Genomic DNA, 23,310 nt, shown 5'->3' with positions numbered 1-23,310 from the left:
TGCTGCTTCCCCACAGGTTGTGACAGGTCGGGGACAGAAACCCAACCCTGAGCAGCTCACGCTTGGCGTCTCCCGCTCCCCGCTGAGCCCCCGCGGAGCCCCCCGGGGCTGGGTGCTGGTGCCGAAGCCCCCCCAGACTGGCAGCTCCAGGTGCGGGCAGGGGGTGCTGCCCAAAACACCCCCCAGGCTCATTTCATGGAGGAACCTCGTACTTCCCCCGCTGTTTATAGCTGCTGTTTCCGGCTGTTTCTTGCCGCTTTGGGCTCGGCTGCCGCCTCCTCGCTTGCCCAGCCGGTGAGCCCGGGGCTGGCCCCAGCCCTGCAGCGTCCTGGCCCAGCCCCGCACCAGCCGGGCGATGGGTCACATCCTGCACCCAGCCCAGGAGCTGGGGCACAGCCCCAAGAGCCTCCCGCCTCCGCTCCCCCAGCGTGACACCCCTCCCACAGAAATCCCCACAGCCGTTTCAATTAATTCTGTTTATTTCTTTTTTTTTGTTTGTTTGTTTTTGTGGGTTTTTTTGAAGTACCGTACAAAAATCCTCTTACAGTAACAAATACTGGGTTTACATTAGTAAACATCAACAGAAAGAGCATAGAGAGAACTACTGCTGGTAACAAACAGCTGAAGTGGCGAGTTACTTATTATTGCATATACCTAGGAACTAAAATTACGCAGCCGCCGCATCCTCTCCGAGCACAAAGCCTCCGGTGACACGAGAGCTCTCGGGGGGGGGGGTTTACGTGGAGCATCCCGAGCCGGGACATGGCGGGACAAGAGCAGGAACGGCCACGGGATGCGGGTGCGCAGCTCGGTTGGGGGCTCACGGGGAATTGGGGGGGGGTCACAAGCAGCAAAGCAGAGCCCAGAGCCTCGAAACACATCGTTACCGGGTTCACCCGGCGGCGTGAACACGAAGCGCGAGCGAAAGCATCAAAGGACAAATCACAACCAGCTTATTCGGGGGGCAGCGGGGGGCAGGGGGGGAGCTGCGCTGCAGGCAGGGAGCTCAGGGCTTGGGTTTCCACCTCTGGGGGAGACGGGGGAAAAGCTGCGTTTCAGGGAGCCAAGACAAGCACCGTCAGGGAAAGGCAGCGCTGGGGAAGGGCATTTTCCTCCTCGTTGTCCGCAGGACCCTCGAGCAGAGCCCTGCCGGGGCCGGGCCGCGGTGATGGGTGCTGGCAGGCAGGAACGGGCAGGAACGGGCAGTGCTGGGAGAAGCAGAGGGGTGACCATGACCCCCCCGCCGTGCTCACGCTGAGCTGCCCATGCTCCTGCGGAGGAAGAGGCTCCGAGTGGGCGGCAGGAAGGGACAGCGCGGGGAGAAGAGCAGAAATTCAGCCAAAAGGATAAAAAAAACCCGCTGTCAAGAGAAGCTGGAATTTCCCCGGCCAGCGGAGCTGGGGTGAGCACCAAGCGAACTGTTGACAGGTGACGGCTTGAAGCCGAGACTCTCCCCGATGCTCGACGGGGCTGGGAGCGAGCCAGGAGCAACCCCCCCCCCCCCGCCCCAGGCAGGACCAGCCCCGAGCTCACGCTGGTGGGGTGGTGGGGGGAGGACGTGGACTCTGTGGGGCGAGGGGCTGGAGGATCCCACCTGCCTGCAGCCTGCCCCGCGGCGCAGGGCCGAGCACAGGACCAAGGCAGGACCAGTGCAGAGTCCCCAGGCTGAAAATGTGCCGCCATGACCCGCGTGGGAGCCTGGCAGAAAGCTTTGGGGTGTTGGTGCGACCCCCAGGGTCACCCCACAAACCCTGGGGGGGGTCTCTGCAGAGAGAGCTCTGAGCCCCAGGCCTCCCTGCCCCACTGCCACGTGCTCTCACCTCACGTGTCCAAGCCCAAATTATTCCCTTAATTATCCCTGACAGCTTTTCTCAAGTGATCCCCAAAGTCAAACGCAGCCTCTCCGCGGCTCCCCTGACCCATCGCCTGCCCCTTCCGCGGCAGTTCAGCACCCAGAGCACCAAACACTGACAAACCAGAACCAAAAAAACCCACAGCCTGGAGGAGGCATGCAGAGCAGGGAACGGGGTCTGTACAGTCGAGCACAGCAGAGCTGCCACAAGCAACGGGAATGGGACGTTTGCTCCAGCAATCCCAGATCCAAAAGGATCCGGGGAGCGGCCCGGAGCGAGGTGAGGAGCAAAGCTGAGCGGGGGAGGAGGAGGGATGGCACCGTCCCCGACGCCGATGGCACGTCGAGGGCAGGATGCAGGCAGAGCAGGAGCACACAGCACCCTGCAGAACTGCGAGTCGCAACACAAAACAGAAGCGGCAAAACCTACAGCATCCACCAGCCCGTCCTGAGGACGCAGCCTCCAGAAGGGAAGGAGCCTCTCCGGCAAATCAAGAGGACAATTAATGCTTTCTTCAAGCCAGGCAGACGGGATAACCCAGTCAAGAAAATGCCACCACGACCTCAATTCTCAGCCCAGGTCCGGCTTTTAAAGCTCTTCCAGGGCCACCTCCGCTGCCCTCGAGCCCTCGGAACTCAGACACACCAAATCCCTGCCCGCGCCAGCCAGCCACGACGGGCAGCACGACCGCAACCACCAGCTCTTTCACCCCAAGTCCCCGTACAGTACTCGTGATTATAAGTGCTTTGCATACATAGTTCGACATCATGCATATACGTTTCTATGCACTAAGGCCCTTGGCCCAGCGGAGATACCGTCCTCCTGCAGCAGACAGGTCCTTCATTTTGCGTAGGGCTCGTAGCGTGCGTCGGACTCCAGCTCCCTCCTGCTTCAGCCGGTAGGACCCGAGTCTGCAACAGCCTGGCCGGCTGCTGCCCACGCGCTTGCATATCGTAGTGGGAGTTCAGCAAACACCAGTACTAGGTAAGCAGCCGATTACGAAAAGAACCATATTTACAGAGCTACAGTTAGCTTCAACAGGTTACGTTTGCAGAGATTCACTGAAGACAGCCAGAAACAACGAGCTGTGCATCCCATAGATTCTGCCGGGAAAAAAACACGGGTACCAACACGGATTTCACAGCTTAGTTGGCACAACGAAGGCGAGAGATTCATCGCTAACCAGATCCTCCCTCCCCAGACAGCAACACTCGAGAGGTGGTTACAACATTAGGGAACAAAACGGTGAGGTGGGGCACGGCACGGAGCGGAGACCTCAGCCGAGAAGCCCCACGGAGGACGGGGTTTCTCTTTTTTAAGCAAGTCTCTGCACCGGAAAAGCAGCACCCCTCGTACCAGACACCACCGCAGCCTGCGAGATCACCGAGGGAAGCGAGAGTGGAGGATGCACAAGCTCAACTGCTCAGCGGAGCCTCCTCCTCCTCTGCCTCCCTCTGGCATCCAGGCAGGGAGCCCCTTGCTCAGAGCAGAGCTCGGCCGGGGCGGTGACCGAGGACTCGGGAACCAAGCTCTACAGTGATGCGTAGTGGGGCGACCTGCCAGCAAGAAGGGGGCTCTGACCTGCTTATCGGGGAAGGGGAGGGGGCTGTGCTCACCCCCAGCAATTCAATCACAACTGGATCCCACCTCCTAGAGGCTGGAGCCCACTGGGAATCAACAGCCCAGCCTTTTTGTCCCATCAGCAAGACACGGGTTTCAGCTACTGACCAAAAGGGACACCAGGAACGGTCACAGACATCTCAGAGGCTCTGGAGGGGCAGGAGCACAGAGACTCAACTATACAGGGTGCAAGAGTCCAGAGCCAGAAAGCAGCGCCCTGGGGAGAAGCTGAAGGCAGCTGTTGTGCTGTGCATGGGCTGCTCATCTGGCTGGTGGCTGGGAAAGGACCGGGTGAGCCAGCGTGACATTCAGGGAGTCGTTGTGCTGCACCAGGGACGTGTGCTTGTAGTGCAAGACCAGGTCCTTGAGGGAGGCGTAGAGGTTGTAGGGTTCAGCGAAGCCGTAGCCGGTCGCCGTTTTGTAGATCACGCAGTGCTTGGTGTCACCGTCCACCCTGCCGGGGAGACAAGGGGGTCAGCAGCAGGCTGGGGACATCACCGAAGCAGCCCAGAAATACACCTGGCCCTGGCAGGAGGAGCTGAGGAGGACGGGAGACCTTGGGGATACCTCTGCCAGGCTCCAGCAAAACTGGAGAAGGGCAGAGGGAGGCGGGACCACGGCCCGCGCCACCCTCACCCCGCCAGCTCTGCCTGGGGGTACTCACACCACGGAGCAGGCGTAGCATCCCTTCTGGCTGCTCTCGCGGATCAGGAAGGTGCCGTCCCGCTTGCCGCACAGCATCTCTTCTGCCTGCAAGCGGTTGATCTTCCCCACGTACCACGTGCGTTCCTCGTGGTGGGGCAGCTCCTCCTCGTCATCCATCATGGAGTACTGGCTGCAAACGAGCAGAGGCAGGCTCAGATCCCCTCGGTTTGGGCACGTGGACTCCACACCTCCTTTCCCACCCTCATCACCCCTTCCAGCAGGGAAGATGTCCTCAGCTCCCGGGCAGGGAGACAGGACTTGCCTGCAGCCCCGCAGCAAAACCAGCCGCGCGTCCCACGCTCCTGCAGCTCCCCCCATCCCACAACGCGCGAGCAGGGACACTCACTCCTCCGTCTCGTTCTTGATGCCCAGCCACTCGTTGATTTTCTTCTGCCGGGCACCCTTTTGCGTCAGCCACCTGGGGAAGGAGAGGCAGAGCTCAGCGCAGGCAGCGTGTCTGGCCTGTGGCGGCCGGGCCAGACCCCACTCGTGCAGCAATGACAGAATCCCAGAATCAGCCAGGTTGGGAAAGCCCTTGAAGCTCCTCCAGTCCAACCATGAACCTCACCCTGACCGTTCCCAACTCCACCAGATCCCTCAGCGCTGGGTCAACCCGACTCTTCAACCCCTCCAGGGATGGGGACTCCCCCCCTGCCCTGGGCAGCCCATTCCAACGCCCAACAGCCCCTTCTGCAAAGAAATCCTTCCTAAGAGCCAGTCTGACCCTGCCCTGGCGCAGCTTGAGGCCATTCCCTCTTGTCCTGGCGCTGGTTCCTTGGCTCAAGAGACTCATCCCCCCTCTCTGCACCCTCCTTTCAGGTAGCTGTAGAGGGCCATGAGGTCTCCCCTCAGCCTCCTCCAGACTAAACCCCCCCCAGTTCCCTCAGCTGCTCCTCATGAGATCACCAGAGGGCAGCAGCCGTCCCCTCGAAGAAACCGCCGTGCCCCGAGGCTGCACTGCGGGGCTCTCTCCTGCACCCAGCAGCCCACAAGCCGGTCCAACAAGCCCCAAAGCCCTCAAGGAGCCAGTTGGCTCCCAGGCCAGGCTGGGGGGGGGGCAGCAGGGCCCCAGTCCCAGCCCTCTGCGGGGGCAGGCACCACGTACACCAAATACTGGTCCCGCAGTTTGCGCAGCTGCATGAGGTCTGGCTTGAGGCTGTTCATGCGCTTGTCGATCTCCCGGTTCTCCGAGGCTTGTTTCTTCAGGTCCTGCTCCAGCTTCATCTTGCTGTCGTGGATTTCAGTGATCCGAGACTTGAGCTTCTCCGAGTTCATGAGGATCCTGGGAGAAAGAGGCGGGGGGGGGAGTTTAGGCTGTGAGCCAGAGCGGGGGAGGCAGAGGAGGCAGCCTGCCAGCTCCAGCCCACAGCACGCTGCTGGAGAGACAAGGATCGCGCATGCCTCAGCTCTGCGCTGGGCCAGGATGATCCTTCCAGCCCTCAGAGCCCTTCCCCGGGCAGGACAGGTCACCACTACCCCCCCGTCCTCACCGTTGCACCTCCTTCTCGTTGCCCTCCCGTCGGAAGCGCTCGATGTACTCCTTGCTGCATTTCTCCTGCGTCTGACACTGCTCCTCAAAGATCTTGATCGTCTCGTTGAAGGCCTCGATCGCTGTCCTCTTCATCTGCAGCTCCTGAAAAGGGAGGGGAGAGCTGAGGAAGGTTTCTGCCCATTTGCATCCCCTTTTTGCCCCTCTCCAAAGCAGCACTGTCCTTGCTGCAGCCAAAATATCCCCCTCTTCAAAGCCCCTTCTCTGGGGAAGTCCCCTCAAGTCCAGGAGCAGACAAAGGGGGCAGCGGGTGCCCGATCTCTGCTCTCTGCGCGCAGCAGCTGCCGGCTGCCAGCGATCAGGGGATGTTGAGGCAGCCCGTGGGGCCTCTGCTCCCAACTGTGTTCAGTTTTGGGCCCCTCACTCCAAAAAGGCCATTGGATGACTCGAGCGTGTCCAGAGAAGGGCAACGGAGCTGGTGCAGGGTCTGGAGCACAGGTCTGATGGGGAGCGGCTGAGGGAACTGGGGGGGTTTAGTGTGGAGAAGAGGAGGCTGAGGGGAGACCTCATGGCCCTCTACAACTCCCTGAAAGGAGGGTGCAGAGAGGGGGGAGGAGTCTCTTGAGCCAAGGAACCAGCACCAGGACAAGAGGGAATGGCCTCAAGCTGCGCCAGGGCAGGGTCAGACTGGCTCTTAGGAAGGATTTCTTTGCAGAAGGGGTTGTTGGGCGTTGGAATGGGCTGCCCAGGGCAGGGGGGGAGTCCCCATCCCTGGAGGGGTTGAAGAGTCGGGTTGACCCAGTGCTGAGGGATCTGGTGGAGTTGGGAACGGTCAGGGTGAGGTTCATGGTTGGACTGGAGGAGCTTCAAGGGCTTTTCCAACCTGGATCATTCTGTGATGCTGTGAAGGGGAAGGCAGCACCCGTGTACCTGGGAGGTGCGCGTGTACTCCTCGTACAGCAGGTCGTACTCCCAGCTCTTGTCTTGGTACTGCTGGTGATAAACCTTCAGCTGCTCCCCGACGGCTTCCACGCTGTCCTCTTTCACCACTTGGTCCTGCCAGAGGCACAGCCTCAGTCAGGACCTGCTCCTGCCCTAGAGCAGCTGGTCCCACAAAACCCCACCAGCCCTGCAGGAGGTCTGGCAGTCACCCCACAAAGCAACAGGAAAGGAGGGGGGGTGGACGTTGTTGTCTACCAAAGGGCCAGGAATGGATGAGGAAACTGCCCTGGTTCCGGCTGCAGCTGCGTCCCTGCAGCACAGGCCTCACCTGCTGGTACTTGGAGATGGGGTAGAGCAGCCTGGTGTCCAGCTTCGCGTTGTACTGGGCGAGCGACTCGTGCCGGTAATGGGTGATGAGCTCCACCACCGAGCCGAAAGTCAGGGGCTCTGAGAAGCCATACTTCCCTTCCCGGTGAAAGATCTTGATCAGCTTGTTATTGCCTCCCTTCCTGCAGTGGGGAGGGCAGAGGAGAGGGCACTTAACCACCCCAGCACCCGACAGCAGCCCCAAGTGCGGGGACACGCACAGACCCCCCCGCCCGGAGCTCTCGGGGGACGCCAGCGCCCTACCTGAGCGTCAGCGTGTACTCCCCCTGGATCTTGCTGGAGGCATCGCGCACCAGGAAGGTCCCATCTGGCGTGTCCCGTAGCTTCTCATTCACCTCCTCCCTGCAAGGAACAGGATCGTCACGGCCTGGGAGGTGCAATCAGAGCTCCCCTAGGTAATAACTCCATGGACAGGGCACCCAGGACGTGAGCTGCCAGCCCCCACCTTACCGAGAAATGTCACCCCAGTACCACTCGGCGTCCTGCAAGGGCACGCTGTTCCCGTTGGCCAAACTGGCTGCACTGGGCTTTGGCTTAGGCGGTTTTGGAGGCAAAGCTGGAAGGGAAGGAGGGTTGAAGCAGGGTGGGTCTGAGTCCCAGCTCCCCACAGGTAATCCCTTGGAATGTTGGGGCCCCCTCCCTGCTGTGACTCTCCGGGGAAGCCCCCTTGGCTGCCACACTGCCAGGAGCTGCTCCAGGCACATCTACGGCAGCAGATCACAGAATCACAGAATCCTCTTGGTTGGAAAAGCCCTTGAAGCTCCTCCAGTCCAACCATGAACCTCACCCTGACCGTTCCCAACTCCACCAGATCCCTCAGCGCTGGGTCAACCCGACTCTTCAACCCCTCCAGGGATGGGGACTCCCCCCCTGCCCTGGGCAGCCCATTCCAACGCCCAACAGCCCCTTCTGCAAAGAAATCCTTCCTAAGAGCCAGTCTGACCCTGCCCTGGCGCAGCTTGAGGCCATTCCCTCTTGTCCTGGCGCTGGGTCCTTGGCTCAAGAGACTCATCCCCCCTCTCTGCACCCTCCTTTCAGGTAGCTGTAGAGGGCCATGAGGTCTCCCCTCAGCCTCCTCTTCTCCAGACTAAACCCCCCCAGTTCCCTCAGCCGCTCCCCATCAGACCTGTGCTCCAGACCCTGCACCAGCTCCGTTGCCCTTCTCTGGACACGCTCGAGTCATTCAATGGCCTTTTTGGAGTGAGGGGCCCAAAACTGAACCCACTCATCGAGGGGCGGCCTCACCAGTGCCGAGCACAGGGGTCAGATCCCTTCCCTGTCCCTGCTGGCCACGCTACGGCTGATACAAGCCAGGATGCCATTGGCCTTCTTGGCCACCTGAGTACACTGCTGGCTCATTATCAATCAACCCCCCCAGGTCCCTCTCTGACTGGCAGCTTTCCAGCCACTCCTCCCCAAGCCGGTAGCTGCTGGGGGTCTTGAGATGAGCGTCTCGAGCCGGCCTCCAGGCACAGCTGGGCTACAGAAACGCTCTCAGCGACCCACTCATGGGGGCAGAGACTCCACAACCACAGAGCACAAACGCCAGCGCTTCGGGCGCCAAGGAAGGGGCATCTCAGTACCTGGAGGCAACTGTTCCGGCTCCAGCTCCTTCGTCTGCAGAAGCATCTCCAAAAACAGCGCGGAGAAGTCAGGGCTCAGCTCTGGGCTGCGGGGAGAGAGGAGCCAAATAAGAGCAGTGGTTGTGGGGGAGAACTTGGCACTGCTCCCGTGCCCGCGGGGAAAGGGGCAGCCGCGGTCAGCTGGTTCAGCCCAGCTGCCAGATCCCAGGCTGACACAGAAGCAAGAGCTCTGCCGCGGCTTTGAGTCCCACCTCTGTGTGCTGCCAGCACTTTAATCCCACGGGCAGCGAGGCAGGGGCTGCGGGCAGACCTGCTGTTACAGGCTGGACTCCTCGTCCTGGCAGGCACAGCGGCCGACGCTCGGTACACGGCTGGAACCCGAAAGCCTCACGTACCTGGCGCCAGGCAGCCGGAGGAGAAGGGGACCAAAGATCTCTCCCAGGGCGCGAGGGTGGAGGCTGTTGCTCTCGGCCTGCTGCGATACCTTCCCCAGATGCCGGAGCAGGAACTGCAGGGTGAGCGTGTTCTGGAGTGGGACCGCAGGCGACTCCAGGGCCAGCAGCAGCTGCTTCCGGCAATTCTCCGGCTGGGGGATCTCTGGGGAGAGAACAAGACACGATGGAAGGGCTGGGACAGCCGACACCACTCTCCACACTCCGGCCGTGTCACAGCGTGGGAGCGCTGTCAGCAGCGGGGGCCGTGGGCCAGACCCCATAGGGACAGGATTTATTTTAATACGCCAAAACGCGTCCGTCCCGCCCAGCCGCCCGTTTCCAGGGGAGGCCCTTACCCTGCAGGACACGAAGGATGTCTCCGTGCACCGACACCGGCACCACGGGGGAGGGCAGGTCCTGCAGGTAACCTCGCAGCGCCTCGCCCAGGGAGTGCACGTCGAAGGGCTCCAGGTCGCCCAGGGTCCAATCTGCCGGGGCACAGATTTCCCATGGCACGGGGGCACCCAGCCAGCAGCTCCAGCACCCGGCCCGGAGCCCATCACACACCACCCAGCCAGCTACCCCGGGACACGGCACCACGAGGGAGCTCACAGGACAGAGGGTGCCTGGAATTGCCCCCTGCACCCCAGAAACAAGCTGGCTCTGGGAATTCAGACAGGTCCCCCCACCCTGGGAGGGGGTAGAGGTCATTTTGGGTGCCCACACCCCGAGCCCTGCCACAGGAATCCTGGACATGCATGACTCGGGGAGAGTTTTATTCCCTGTGTTGTAGAGACAAGCACAGGCTGAGCAGCCACAAGCTGAACCCAGCAGGGAAAAGGTCTCCCTTGAACCAAGGCGCAGGCTGTGGGGGCAGCACGTAAAGCCTGTCCCGAACGCAGCGCGGCCAGAGGTGACAGCACCGCATAGTTGGGGTTTGCAAGAACATCTGCGGAAGGGGACAAGCCAGCACAGGGCTGGATGAGGCCCAAGCCCAGCCGAGAGGCAGACAGCTCCGCAGGCTCCCCGGCAGAGCCATCAGCTGCTGGCACAGCAGAGCCAAGGCTCCAGCCACCAAGCTGAGCTGAAAGATCCTCCCCTGCTTATTAGTGGCGTGACAGAGCAGAGAAGCCTCCGCCAGCCCGTCAGCAGGGCACCCCGAGAGCAGGACACCCCGAAGAGACAGCAGGAGGCGAGCCCAGGGGTCACTCGTTGGCCTGCGAGTCTCCGAGCTGGTGCCACGTCCCTTTGCTCCAGCCCAGGGATGGTGGCAGGAGTGTCCCCCCCTTTTTCCCATCCCTTCCACGCGGGACGGGGACGTGTCGGGACGGGGACAGCCCAGCCCCACAGGCAGCCTGCCGGGAGTCAGGAACTGCCGGGGACAGGCGAGCCTGGCCTGGATTGCATTACTGCTGGCGCTGTCACATCCACTAATCTCCTCCATCTGAGCCGATTCGCCTCCTCACCACGCCGAGCTGGTTCTTACCGGTTCTCAGTGCTTGCCGCAGTTCGGAGCCAGATGTCCTGTACAACATCTCGCCGTCTAACCCTGCGGAAGCGGGGACGCTGCTCTGAGCTGCGAGCTCTGCCGCTCCCAGCGCACGCACCGTTTCGCTGCCAGCCCGGCGGGCCGATGGCTGCGGCACGGTTAACCAGGCCTGGATGGGGTCCAGCCCAACGCCCTCGGCCCCCAGGACTCCCAGTTCAGCGGCCCCACGGCACAAATCCCAGCTGGAAGCGCTTCCCAAACCCCAGCACCCACGCGGGGCGCGCAGGCGTCCTGCGTGCAGGCCCAGCGCCCTCACCCCAGGCCTCTGCGCAGGACGGCGCAGCGGGGTCAAGCCCGGCTCAAGCCCAGCTTAAGCCAGGGAGGAGCAGGAGGGCCTCCCCTCCTGCAGGCAGCTGCGTCCTGCACGTCCCACGGAGCTCGGTCCAACGCCAACAGCTTTTAAAGACAGCTGCCTCCCCCTCTGCCCTCACTGGGGGGTTTTGGGGGGTATCAGCCCCGCAGTGCTCAGCATCCCCCCTTACCTTTCTTCTCAATAGCTTCCACCAGCTTCACCAGCAGCGGCGGTGCAATCTCCGGAGGGCTGAACTGCTCCTGCAAGTCTGGGAGAGGAGACCCTGGCGGGGAGAGAAGGGGTCAGCCCCAGCTCAGCCCCCAGCAGACGCTCTGCAGCAGAGCCGGGCTGGGGCAAAACCAACGCTGCTCCCAACGGCAGCGTCTGAGGGCGAGGCAAACCGTGGCCACTGCTGCGAGGCCACGGCCCACGCAAACCCAGCACGGAGGCTGCAGGGAACCCACGAGCTGGCCCACAAACTGGCACGGCGCTTTTTTGAGCCCAGCCTTGCCCTGAGCCCCTGCCCCGGGGTGTGCACAGGGGATCCCCACTGCTCCCTGCAGAGGCTGAGAGGCAGCACCTATCTCCGTGGGGACCCCCGGCACCCCTGCGCAGGGGTGACCAGGGCTCCCAAAGCTCAGGCTGGGTTTGGTCCCTGCCCGGCCCGGGGGCTGCGCAGGGCTGGTGGAGAACGGCCAGGGAGCTCACTCGCGGTGGTGAGCTGTGATTAATCCAGCGATTCAGACAGAACGCCATGTCAGCAAATTCCTGCCCTTGATTGCTCGTTTAACATGGAAACCAGCCCTCTGCCTCCCCCTCCCCGCGAGCCCACAGCCTCTGCGCAAGCTGGAACAGGGCGCAGACAGCCAGTGGCACGGGACTGGGGTCCCCCCCTTCCTGGGTGGGGGGGGAATCTACGGCCCCACATTGGGTGGCATTTCACTGCCAGTTCCAGAAAATCTTGAGGTTCTGGCTCCGGGCACCCCTGTTCCCCTGCGCTGGAGGGGTGACGCATGCCGGGGCAGGAGCACGCAGGCCCGGCCGGGCAGCTGCCAGCGGGAGATTTGCCGAAGGACGAGCGGTGCCAGGCCCCGTCTCGCTTCCAACTGAGCACCAGCCGGTGCAGGAGGCTCCTCCGGGCTGGTCCAGAGCACCGGGCAGCCCCTGTGGGGAGCCCACGGTGGGTGAGGACACTCAGCACGCTCCGCTCTGGGGAAGGCAGAGCCAAAAGGCAGCTCCCCGTTGCGAAACACGACTCTGTTATCGCGGATCTGACCCGAACTCGCCCGGTGTGGTCTCACCACGAGGCGCAACAAGCTGAAACTCTGCACCGGGCTGAGCCTCCTGCAGCCATGGCGCGGAGGGGAGACGAAGCAGCTCGTGTCGGTGCAGCTGCAGAAAGGGGAGCAAATGGGGCAGGCACCCAGCAAGGGCCTGTGCTGCTGGGGAGGCAGGGCGGGGGCAACCCCCCACCAGAGAGAGCCCCTGGGCACGGGAAGGGGCCCAGCGTGGTGCTGGTCGGGGTGGGGAAGCTTGAGGCAAGCTGCCAGGCTGGCAGCTCCAAGCCTGACCCTTGGGAAGGGCTGAAGGGAGAGTAAATACTGGTGCTGCCCACGTGGCCTGGCCCGGAATGTGCTGCTTCAGCAGGCAGCAGCTTGCCTTTTTTTATCAGGCAGCCTGTGCCGGAGCCAGCAGCAGCTCCTGAGCCTGCCGGGCCTCCAGGCTGGGCTGCCGTGAACAAGGCTGCTCACAGCACGGCCGGGGCAGCTGCGGAAATATTTCCGAGCCGCATTTTCCGCTTGCGTTCTCTGCGGAAGGCAAACACCAGCAGCTCGTAAATTCACCGGTAGAAAGAGCTGGGTCTGCGAGGCCGGTCGTGCGTGATGGCCGTGGCACTGGCCCTGCTCCACGTGTGACACTGGGGGGGGCTCAGGGATCCCTGGACAGGACCCAGGAAACAGGGCAGAAACGCTGCCGGCTGTGAGCCTCGTGGGGCAGCCAGGAGATTTCTCTGCACCTCCCAAAGCGCAGACCACGAAGAAATAACACGGGCTTGGCTTAAATACAGTTTCTCAGTTGCAAAAATGTGTCTCCCCACCAACATCCCAGCAGGCTGCGTGTAAAATGGCCTCGGGCGTTTGAGTTGCCACGCTGCAGGCCCCGGCTGCGCCCAAGGTGGAGGCTGGCCGTGGGGATGCACCCGCTGGGGACAGGGCTGGACCCTCCCCGCGTGCCCCGGCACCCGATGCCCGGGCAGGTCGCAGACAGGCTGGCTTTTGGTTTCTTTCCCAACCGTGTCTTTTCTGTGTGGCAGGAGCTTTGGCACGTATCTTCTTCCACATCCCAAAGATCCCCACACCCCTCGCGCAGGGCAGCAGCTTTGACCACCCAGACACGCCTCCAGCAAGCCCCGCTTGAGAAGAAGAGCAGAGAGCCCACGAAGGCATAAATACAGCACCCGAGGGAGCACAGGGCTGGATGCAGGCAAGGCCGACGCATCCACCGCAGAGCATGTCCCAGGCTCCCAAGGGGAGCTGCTTTCTTGGAAAGGCAGGTTGGAAGTGGGATGACTCAGGTCAGCAGCTCTTGCTGCCAACCCAAACGCATGGCCCGGCCGCGTTCCCACCCTGCGGAGACGATTCCCGGGGCCGCCCCTCCGGCTCCAGGAGAATGGGAGGCAGCTGTGGGAAGCTGCATCAGCCCCCACCACCCTGGTTTCTGAGATGGGGGGTCCTTTCCATTCTTTAAGACCCCAGAGGTGTTTCACACAGCTAGAAGCATCTGATGGGATAGCCGTGGCTTCCCAGGCAGGGAGGGATGGGGAGGACGCAGGACGGCCAGCCGGGAGCGTGCTCTGATGCCCACCAGCTCCTGCTGCTGACCCTACACCTCCTGTGTGCACCAGCACGAGTTCTGCGAGGCATGAGAAGGCAAAGCGTGGCTATCACCCCTATTTGCCATCTCCGAGCACCTGGGGGCTGCTGAGCCCCTTGCCACAGGGTTTAGTGCCCAGGAGCAAAAACAAAAAAAATAGGCAAAGAGAAGGCAGCTGCCGCAGCTCTACAGGCAGCGCTGAGGCACGGGGCTCTCCCAGCTCCCAGAGCGGGTCCGTGCCAAGCCCAGCGCCGGCTGGGAGGCAGCCGCAGGTGCAGGACGGCTCATGCCCTGCCCGAGGGCGGCCGCCCAGCCCCAGCGAGAGCTCCGCGATCCGCAGCGAGGGACGGGTGCCAGGCAGACAAGCAATTAGCTCCAGTTCTCGGAAATACTCTTTTAGACCCTGACTTTTCTCCTCTTGCCCAGAGACAAGTAACTGTGTGTCTCAGCAGGGCTGAGCGGCTCTTGGCAGGGAGCAGTGCCCCGGGCACTCCAGAATCAGAGGCAGGGAGGTGGCTGGGAGAGGTCAGGACTTTTCCTAAAGGGAGGGAGTGGGGCAAAACCCTCAGCAGAGCAGGGAGAGGGACTAAGGACCACAGGGGTCCTGGCTGATTGCAGGCCAGAGAGGAAGAAAGATCTTGGAGAGGTAAAAGCGGGACAAGGCTCGCCCCAAGAATCTCTGCTGAGCAGATGGATAAGCTGGAGGAACAACATCCTTTTCTCTCGGCCAGGACTGAGCGTGAGCCCACAATCCCCAGGCAACTCGACCGTGCTGCTGCTGGCAGGGCAATCCGGTGCTGCCAAGCCGAGGGCTTCACCGCTGTCCTGCCAAGCCACTCACCCCCCCCCATCTGCCACACGCCGCGCAGAGGTGTCTCGCAGCAACCGGCAGGCAGCGCGGCTTTACCTTGCTCCAGAGCCTCCTGCAGCCGGCAGCCGCTGGCCCCCGGCGTTGCGGGCAGGGGTCTCTGCACTCGGGGCCGGTGCGAAGGGACGGAGATCTTCACGGGCCCCACGTACTCCACGTAGGTGCCGGGAAAGTCGCCCTTCTGCTTGGTTCGCTCGTTGACGCCCAGGATCCACCCGATCTGATTGGGGGTCTGCTCATCCCCGTCTTTGAAGCCCAAGGCTTGCAGGGCCCCCTTGCTCACCACCAGGATGTCCCCAGGCAGCAGATCAATGTCCTCCTCGCGCTCCTTGCGGTAGGGGTAGAGTGCGCGGTACTGGAACCCATCGGTGCTGCCCATTCTCTCTGCTGAGGGGAGAACGGCTCTGAACAGCGAGGCAGCGTCTTTCGGGCGGGAGAAGAGGGATCTCAGAGGCAGCTCTCCCCCATCAGCACTCTAAATGTCTCTGCGTGAACCAGCAGCCAGGCAGCCTGGTCCGGGGTGCCCCGGCGCGCTTAGGTGCAGCCCCTTTTCCTTAGCTTGAAACCACGATTCAACCAAATTATGGAGCAAAGGGAGAAGGAGACAAACATAATCCAGCACTGGTGAGCGGGCATGCAGCAAAGAAACGGGAGATCAGGGTCTGCTTCACCAAAAAAGAAGCAGGTTTCTTGGAGTCCGGGGGGCAAAAGCACGGTGCGCTTCCAGCCCAGAACGGCGTGGCATGCTACGTCTCCCTTCCCAGTGCCTGCAAAGAGAAAAAGACTTGTCACTGCACAGCCAGGCACCCCACACCCTCCCGAGACGCCAACATTCAAACTAGGGGTTCATTTGAGCAGCTGAGAGAGGCAGGACTCGTTTCTCTCCTACCTACCAGCTAATGCTGAGCCCTGGATCCAACCAGGACATGCTAATACCAATTTACACTCCCAAAAGCCAGAGAGGAGCCAGCGGCTGCGGGCAGAAATGCCACCTCCTCTCTGCTACAGTCAGGCACCAGCTCTGCATCTTAAAGAGGTTCACTCCTGCTTCTTCAGCTTACCCTCCTCGCAGCACTTATGCAAACAAGAAGACAACAAGTGGGACAAAACAGCCTTTATGCAGGAACTTTTGCATACAGAAAAGGGTGACCCTGCAACCACCAGCTGGAGGCCCTGAATAGGAGCAAAACAAACAGATTTAACCTCTTCTCATTAAATTGATTAAATTTCACAGTTCACCTTTACATCTCGCCGTGCAATCCCCCACAAAGTCATTTTCTGAAGGTAGCTGCCCACAAATGTAGGTTAACCAAGCTTTCAGCGAAAGGCTTTCGAGATGCTTTGCCATTCCCACAGAGCAGCACTTCAAAGCTTTGCTCTGAGCAAAGTAAATTTTTGAACTTTTCAAAAGCAGCAACAGCATCAAGTGCGGGCACGGGTTCTTTTTGCAGAGATGGAGGTGAGAGGAGTTAAAATAATCTTTAGAAGCCTTCAAGTCTGCTGAGAGCTGCTAACTGCCTTTCAGCTATTCAGAGAGAAATTGAAGAATATGCTGCCTCTCCTGCCCAGAATTCCACCAAAAAGAATAAACCTGGGTTATAACATGTTGTTGAAGGGATGTATGAGCTGGGGCATTCCCACCAGCCCAGCACGTTCTCTTTTCCCATCCCCTCCCGGCTGCACAGGCCAGTTTTCCACCTCCCCCAGGCAAATCCCAGCGTCCTGGTTCCCGCAGCCACGGCTGCAACCAAGGACCAGACCTACAAGGCACCGGGACAGCCAGAAACCAGCCTTCCCAGGGAAGGCCTGTTGAAACGCTGCAGGTCCTATTAACAGCTTGAGCTGTTTTGGCCCAGAAACCACCAAACCCAGCTCAAACTCTTGAGTCTCATCTGAAAACTATTAGCGAGCAGGAAGGCGCTTTTCAGGGCTGCGGGAGCCTCTGCGGAGGGAGGCGAGGAGGCGAAGGGAGCCAGGGCACCCTTCCCAGCGGGGTCAACACACAACCAAGCACGGCACGGAGCCAAGGCTGCTCCGACCGCTGGTTGGACTCTGAGAGAGGCACTAATTGTTGGTGATCTGCAGTATTTCAGAATAACCCTTTCGGGCCAGCAACACGTTAACAGTTCACATCAGCTACAAACCCTTCTTCCCTCCCGCACGGGCTACCACCCCTGCATGCTACCAGAAAGTCTGAGATGGGTGCGAGTCGCCCGAGAGAAGCCAGCTTTGCCTCTCCACAGCCAGGCTCTCCAGCCCAGCCCCACGCTGCGGGCTCCTTCCCTTGACAAAGAGGAAAGGCACAAAAAGGCCATGGCACATAAAACCTGCACAGCAGCCAGGGCCTGCGCTAGTTGCCTGAGCTCGGGCAAGTGTCCCAGCTGGGCTGTCTTCGCCATGAATGAGCAGGCGCTGCCCTTGGGGAGGTAAGACACTTGCAGCCAGGCTCCGGTGGGTGGGGAACAGGATTGAGCCTGATCTGGGTTGCTGGAGAGCTTCTCCAGAACTCCAGAAGCAACATCAGGCCGCAGAACTCCCAGAGAAACCTTGGGGACAGGGGGGGTTTGCAGGAGGAGCAGCACATCCCAGCAGAGCCGCTGTGCGAGCTCCCACCATGCCGGGATGGCGGCCGCAGGGAACTCGCAGCGGAGCCCGCGTTTCTCCAGTCCAACCAGCCCCAGCCAGGAAAATATTACTTCATAATCCAGAGCATAAAGAGAGATTTATGACCAGGCTCACTGCCTGCCCTCGCCCCTCTGAATGCTGCCTGTCAGGGTCCGATGGAACCGAGTCGACAGCGCCGGGGGCACTGCCTGACTGCCAAGGGCCCGCGCGGCCGCTGCCTGCTGGGAAAGACGCCGGCAGCTCCTGCTCCTCCCGGAGCGGACAGACCCCATAACGTACCCAGAGACAGCAGAGCCCAAACCCAGCGGGGTCGATGCTCCCCTGAAGGCACCTCCCCAGCTTCCACCCGCAGATCCCAGCCCCGACTCCAGGCGCCTCAGACAAGCCGGTGCAGCTGAAGAGGCTGGAAGGACAGAACGCTCAGCCCTGGCAAACTCGTTCAGTAGCTTTTAAAAGCAGACCTGCGTGGAGGGGTGGGAAGAGGAGAGTCGTTCTGGAGCACTGAGTCTCTCCAAAGAGCAGGTCCCGCAGCTCCTGCTCTGTCAACTCCTTCCAGCCTCCTTCCCTGCGGTGGGAACGCAGAGACGCAGCTCTGTGTCACCCTGTTCTCCGCGTCCCAGTGGGTCACTGGGCACATAAAAAAACCCCACAAATAACTTAGAATCAGCCCGGTCCTGGAGCAGCCTCACCTGCCTTCCCTGCGCTCAGCCCCTATGGGGATCAAGTACCCCCAAACTGGGGCGAGGAGGCCCCCAGGAAACCCAAATCCACATGGTTAACGCCGGTGCTGTCCTCTCCAAGGGAAACACTCGTCCTCTGTCCTGCCACGGACGCGCCGAGCGGCTTCCCGGGCTGAGCTGTGCGTGCGGGACGCGGTCAGGAAAGCTCTGCGCCCCACAGAGAGCAGCTGACCGAACTGGCGTGTCTCTGGGGAGAGGGAACACACATTTCCCCCGAGCCCTGGAACAGCTCTTTGGAGGGAAGGCGAGTTGGGGAAGGCAGCGCTGAGAGCCCGGGACACGCACGAGCCTGTTGGCTGGAAGCACACGGAGCTGGGGCTCTGCGTGCGCAGGAGAGAGGGAGCAGCTTGCCAAAAGATTTCAGCTGGGCCCGGCTCCAGGTTCGCTCAGCTCGCGGAGAGGAACCTCGTGTGTCCGCGCTGGCGAGCACTTGCTTAGGCTGCTCTGAAAATCCCATGCATCAGACATCTAAATACCTTTGGTAAATCTCTCAGTGCCCAGAAACAATCCCCCGATTCATTAACTGCTGTCAATACTTTCTTTGTTTAATACATGGGTTTGAAACAAAAAACACATTACAAGTCTTTTTGTGTGTGCCCAGCACATAAATAAAAGCATCTTAACGTTTTAAATGTGGTTCCTGTGCTTTTTAACCCAGTTCCAAATGCAGTTCAAAGTGCAGCTTGACTTGAAGCGAGACTGAGCACTACTTTCCCTCCAGTGAGGCAAAAGAATGCATAAAAATATTTAAGAGAAGAATATGCTTACAACGATCTACACAGCTCAAGTCTTTCCAAGTTACATCGGATCCTTAGCGAGCAAAAAACCAACAAATCAAGTTTTGAACAGCAGAATGCTACATGTTAGTGGATGACAAACAATGAGAACAAACCTTTCCTTTATTAAAGGCAGAAAATAGGACAATGCAACCAGGGATGGAAATAAAAACGGACACGGGACCGCCTGCCACATCGAGCCCTAGCGTGACAACTGCCGCTGCACCGAGTCTTGCGCAGCCGGGGCAGCTCTGGCGGCCTCACACCCCGCCGGAGCGGCAGGAGCCGGCGGTGCCGAGCACGCTGTGGGTCACGCTGTGCCCACGGGCAGCACCGGGGCAGAGAGGGCGAGAGCTTGGCAACCCCTGGTTTATAATTTGGGACAAAGAGCACAGCAATCCCCTGCGCTCCCGGGCAGCTTCCTGAGCCGGCTCCCTCCCCGGCCCTGCCGAAGAGGCCGAAGGACGACTCGCAAGGCTTGAGCCACGAGCGAGGCCGTGGCGGAGCCGGCAACGCCACGACGAGCTGCGGAGGAACGAGCCAGGCGAGCCCGCGGGGAGCTGGCGCGGGCGGGAAGCGGAGCTGGACACGCTCCCCCGGGGAAGCGGCCGGAGGAGCGGGGAGAGCCGGAGCCGTGCCGGGGGCTCATGCTCCCGGGCTGGCGATGGCCACGGCGCTGCCAAGCCGGCTGGTATTTCCCTCCAAACAGGGAAAAGCAACAGGGGAGGCGAGTTATGCCGTGAGCTGAGCCTAAGCCAGGCCTGCTGTCCTGAGAGCGACTGCACCAGGGCAGAGGCACCGGGCAGCTGAGGCCATTTTCACCTCTTTTCTCACCAAGAAATGTCTCCCATGCAGCTGGCAACAAAGCCCAAGGAGTAGCAGCATCCTGCCCACGGCCACCAGCTGCCCTTTGCCAGGGGTACAGAGCATTTACTGCTTTAAATATTAAATATTTTGCTTTATTCGCTGAAGCCCAAGGAAGTGAAGGAATATCTGAAACATTTCACTGAAAAAGTAAATGTTACAGTTAGCAGGGACCCGAGTAGCCTAATAAATCCCTGCCTTGGATGACCGATACCTTCCTCATTTTTGAGAAACAACTGGAGGTCTCAGCAACCTCCTCCTCAAAGGCTGGACAGTCTGAGAACACCTCAGGAAATCTGCAACTCTACTCCGAGACTTCTCTCACTGTCTGGAGGCTTCTCCTGATGTCAGACTTTGTTGCTACAGTTGAAGCTCGTCCTGTCTTACCCACCTCAGAAGCTTTCTCCTCCTCCCTGCAAGAGCCTTTTACTTGGCCAGAGACTTTTACATGCACCCTGTACCAGCACCATCGCCTCACTCCAGGCTCCCTTTACACCAGCCCCCAAGCAGCAAGAACACACTACTTCCATTTTAGGAGCATTCACGGGGCTGAGTTTAGGGACTTTTTTCAGAAATAAACCCAGGAGCTGTACTTTGGCTACTTCCCTCAAAAATTACAGTTCTAAAAAAACTGAGTACATAAAAAAAGAAAAAAAAAATCCAACTGCTCTTGCTAACTTATCTGCTTAAAATCACATTCCCTGGGGTATTTGGAATTTATACGACAATTTATTAGCAGCTCCGCACAGCACGGCAATCGCATGAAGTAGCCTACAAGGTGAGAAGTAACCACGTTAGCAGGCCAGCTTTATTCGGCTTGAGACCTTCCAACTTGAGAAATCCACTGTCCCTTCCTCTGTTTGCTTTTTATCTTCCATTACTCGGTTCCTTTAGCTCCAAGCTGCGGCTCCAGATATTCCCAGAGGAATTAAAAGAGCCCTCGATATTATAAATACTCTTTTTCATTGTAAACACACCCCAGCACTCGGAGCAAAGTGCCGGAGCTCTGACATGGCTCCAAACTGGCTCCGCAAACCACTCTGCTCCTCACCACATTCCAGCTGAGCCGCGGTTTCTCTTCCAACCCAGAGCTTTTATCCAGCGAGACCCAACTGCGGGCAGAAAGGATTTTCCTGTGTGCTTAAAACCTTGTTATAGCGAGTTAAAAAAACGAGGGTTTGGGGCAGCGATCACCTTTAGGAGGACCGAAGCCTTGCCGCGAACCGCACAGACGGACTGAAGCACGATCTGCCCACGTCAGAGGAGAGAGTCACCAAAGAAACCAAACCATGGCTTGGACTTTCCCACATCATGGAAGAGTCGATGACTAGAGCAGAGGCCAACCCAGCCTCGGGGACACACCAGCCCTTCGCATGTTAGGGAAGGGCGGGGGAATGGCCAGGAAAGCAGTGATTTAGGCTATATTTACTCAGCTGTCTCCATTCTCTGCTCTCACAGAGAAAGTCACAGGGCCAGTTCCCCAGTGGCTTTAAGAGCTACTCGGGAAATAAAAGCCGTGCATTAATGGGGAGGAGAGGCAGCCATTCCTCCGCCGCGCTGGGTGCCGAAAGGCGCGATGCTGGTGCTGCTCCAGCTCTTCGCGGCTCCCGCAGAGCTCATTTTAGACAGGTTTTCCCCCAGGTTTTATTGCCCGTTGGACGCAGACCCTCAGTTGGGGAGGTACGTGACCATGGGAAGCTGCTTCTTCAAGGGGCCGATAAACGTCCCCAGGATTGGAAGAGACACAGAGCACAAACCTCACTGGGAAGAGGGGGGGCTGGCCACCGTCCCAGAGCCAGGGTTTGGGGGCAACTGTGTCTAGAGATGGCAAAGCTCGGACTCCGACACATCCAGAGGGACGGGGGCATCCTTGGGCCACTCAGCCCCAGCCCGGGGTCTGCTGGGGCAGAAACGTGGTGGGGCCAAGCCGCGGCAGGGCAAGGGGCCATGGCGATGGGGCTGAGCCCCCAGCCCAGGCTGGAGCCGTACAGCCCTGACAGGCCGCTTCCCTCCAGCTCTGCCCCCCAGTGAGGGTGCCCAGGACCCCCGGCAGGGGGGGCTGCACCCTGCCAAGGGTGGCGGGGTCCCTGCACCGGCCCCGCTGCAGGGGGAATGGCGCAGAGGTGCCCGTGCTGGGGATAGAGATAGCCTGGGGGGAGCGGGGCGGGGGGGTGCAGCCTTTGCACAGCGAGGGGACAGGGACAGCCCTGGCACCTCGGGGCGGGGGACACCCAGCGCTGACACAGGGGACCTGCCCTGGCACCTCGGGGCGGGGGCGACAGGGCCAGCGCGGGGGTGGCACGGCCCGGGGCGGGGGGGTGACACTGCCCTGGCAGCGGGGCACCCTGCGCTCGCACCACCGGGAGGGGAACGGGGACATCCCCGGTGCTGTCCCCGGGAAAGGGACAGAGGCTCGGCGCGGGGGGGCCCGGCGGGCTGCTCCCACCCAGGGCCCCCGGGGCGCCTCACGCTGAGGGGGCCGCGCTCCCCGCGGGTCCCGGCGCCGGCCCGCCCGGCGCTGCCTCCGCTCCCGATCGCGGCCTCCCTCTCCCCCGGCCCCGGCCGCTCCCTCCCCCGGCCCCGTCCCACCTCTCCGCCGGCCCCATCCGCCGCCGCTCGGCTCCAGCCCGCTCCTGCCTCCCAGCCCGGCGGCAGCCTGGGAAAAGGCCCGAACGCCGCCGGAACGGCCCGAACCCGCCCCGGAAAGAGCCGACAGCTGCCGGAGAGACACGAACCCGCCCGAAGCGCCGGCGGCCCCGCCCCTTCCCCGCCATCGGGGCCCCGCCCCCGCCCGAGCCGCTCCGGAAGGAGCCGAAGGGTCCCCGGCGCCAAACGGCGCGAGGCACCGCGGGAGAGCGGGCGGCGCCCCCTGGCGGCCGGTCAGGACCGCGGGTCGGGCACCGGGCACCGGGACTGCACCGGGCACTGGGCACCGGGACTGCACCGGGCATTGGGCACCGGGCACCGGGACTGCACCGGGACTGCATCGAGCACCGGGACTGCACCGGGACTGCACCGGGCATCGGGCATTGGGACTGCACCGGGCATCGGGCACCGGGCATCGGGACTGCACCGAGCACCGGGCATTGGGCACCGGGCACCAGGACTGCACCGGGACTGCACCGGGCACCGGGAATTGGGACTGCACCGGGCATCGGGCATCGGGCACCGGGCACCGGGACTGCACCGAGCACCGGGACTGCACCGGGCACCGGGCACCGGGACTACACCGGGACTGCACCGGGCATCGGGCACCGGGACTGCACCGGGAGTGCACCGGGCACCGGGACTGCACCGGGCACCGGCACTGCACTGGGCACTGGACACTGCACTGGGCACCGGACACTGGGACTGCACCGGGCATGGGGCACTGCACTGGTCACTGCACCGGACACCGGGCACCGGACACTGCACTGGGCAGTGGGTGCTGTGGACACGGGGCACGGCCTTGTGTGCTGCGCCGGGCACTGCACCGAGCACCGGGTACCGCACCGGGCACTGGGCACCACACCGGGCACCCACAATCCAGGCCCCGGCCGGAGCCAGGCCGGGTGCCAGGCTGGCGGGGCCGCGTTCCCCCAGCCCTCCCCGCCGGAGCTGGGGCAGCCCTGGCACCCACCACCCCCCCGTTACCCCCCACCATCGCCCCCGGCAGCGGGTGCTCCGGTACCGGCAGTGCCGAACCCACCCCTCGGCCGCAGACACCACG

The 23,310-nt window shown here is 61.5% G+C and overlaps 1 protein-coding gene across 1 annotated transcript; it reads right to left on the bottom strand.

Moving 5' to 3' along the window:
- Positions 1–461: 461 nt before the first annotated feature.
- PIK3R2 (phosphoinositide-3-kinase regulatory subunit 2) lies at positions 462–22,298 on the bottom strand. Its single transcript, XM_074851253.1, has 16 exons — positions 22,191–22,298; positions 14,636–15,363; positions 11,045–11,137; positions 10,500–10,562; positions 9,370–9,501; positions 8,975–9,176; positions 8,580–8,665; positions 7,447–7,552; positions 7,240–7,338; positions 6,938–7,118; positions 6,598–6,723; positions 5,669–5,811; positions 5,284–5,460; positions 4,525–4,596; positions 4,138–4,308; positions 462–3,927 (listed from the first exon to the last, which is right to left on the bottom strand). The coding sequence occupies exons 2-16, from the start codon at positions 14,973–14,975 to the stop codon at positions 3,735–3,737; spliced, it is 2,184 nt and encodes a 727-aa protein (XP_074707354.1). The 5' UTR covers positions 14,976–15,363; positions 22,191–22,298; the 3' UTR covers positions 462–3,734.
- Between the last annotated feature and the right edge of the window lie 1,012 nt (positions 22,299–23,310).

Source organism: Strix uralensis, chromosome 27 (assembly GCF_047716275.1).
Source record: "Strix uralensis isolate ZFMK-TIS-50842 chromosome 27, bStrUra1, whole genome shotgun sequence".
In the NCBI taxonomy this organism is placed as follows: Eukaryota; Metazoa; Chordata; class Aves; order Strigiformes; family Strigidae; genus Strix; species Strix uralensis.
The sequence above is the reverse complement of the archived record's forward strand: the minus strand, read 5'-3'. Positions and strand labels throughout refer to the sequence as shown.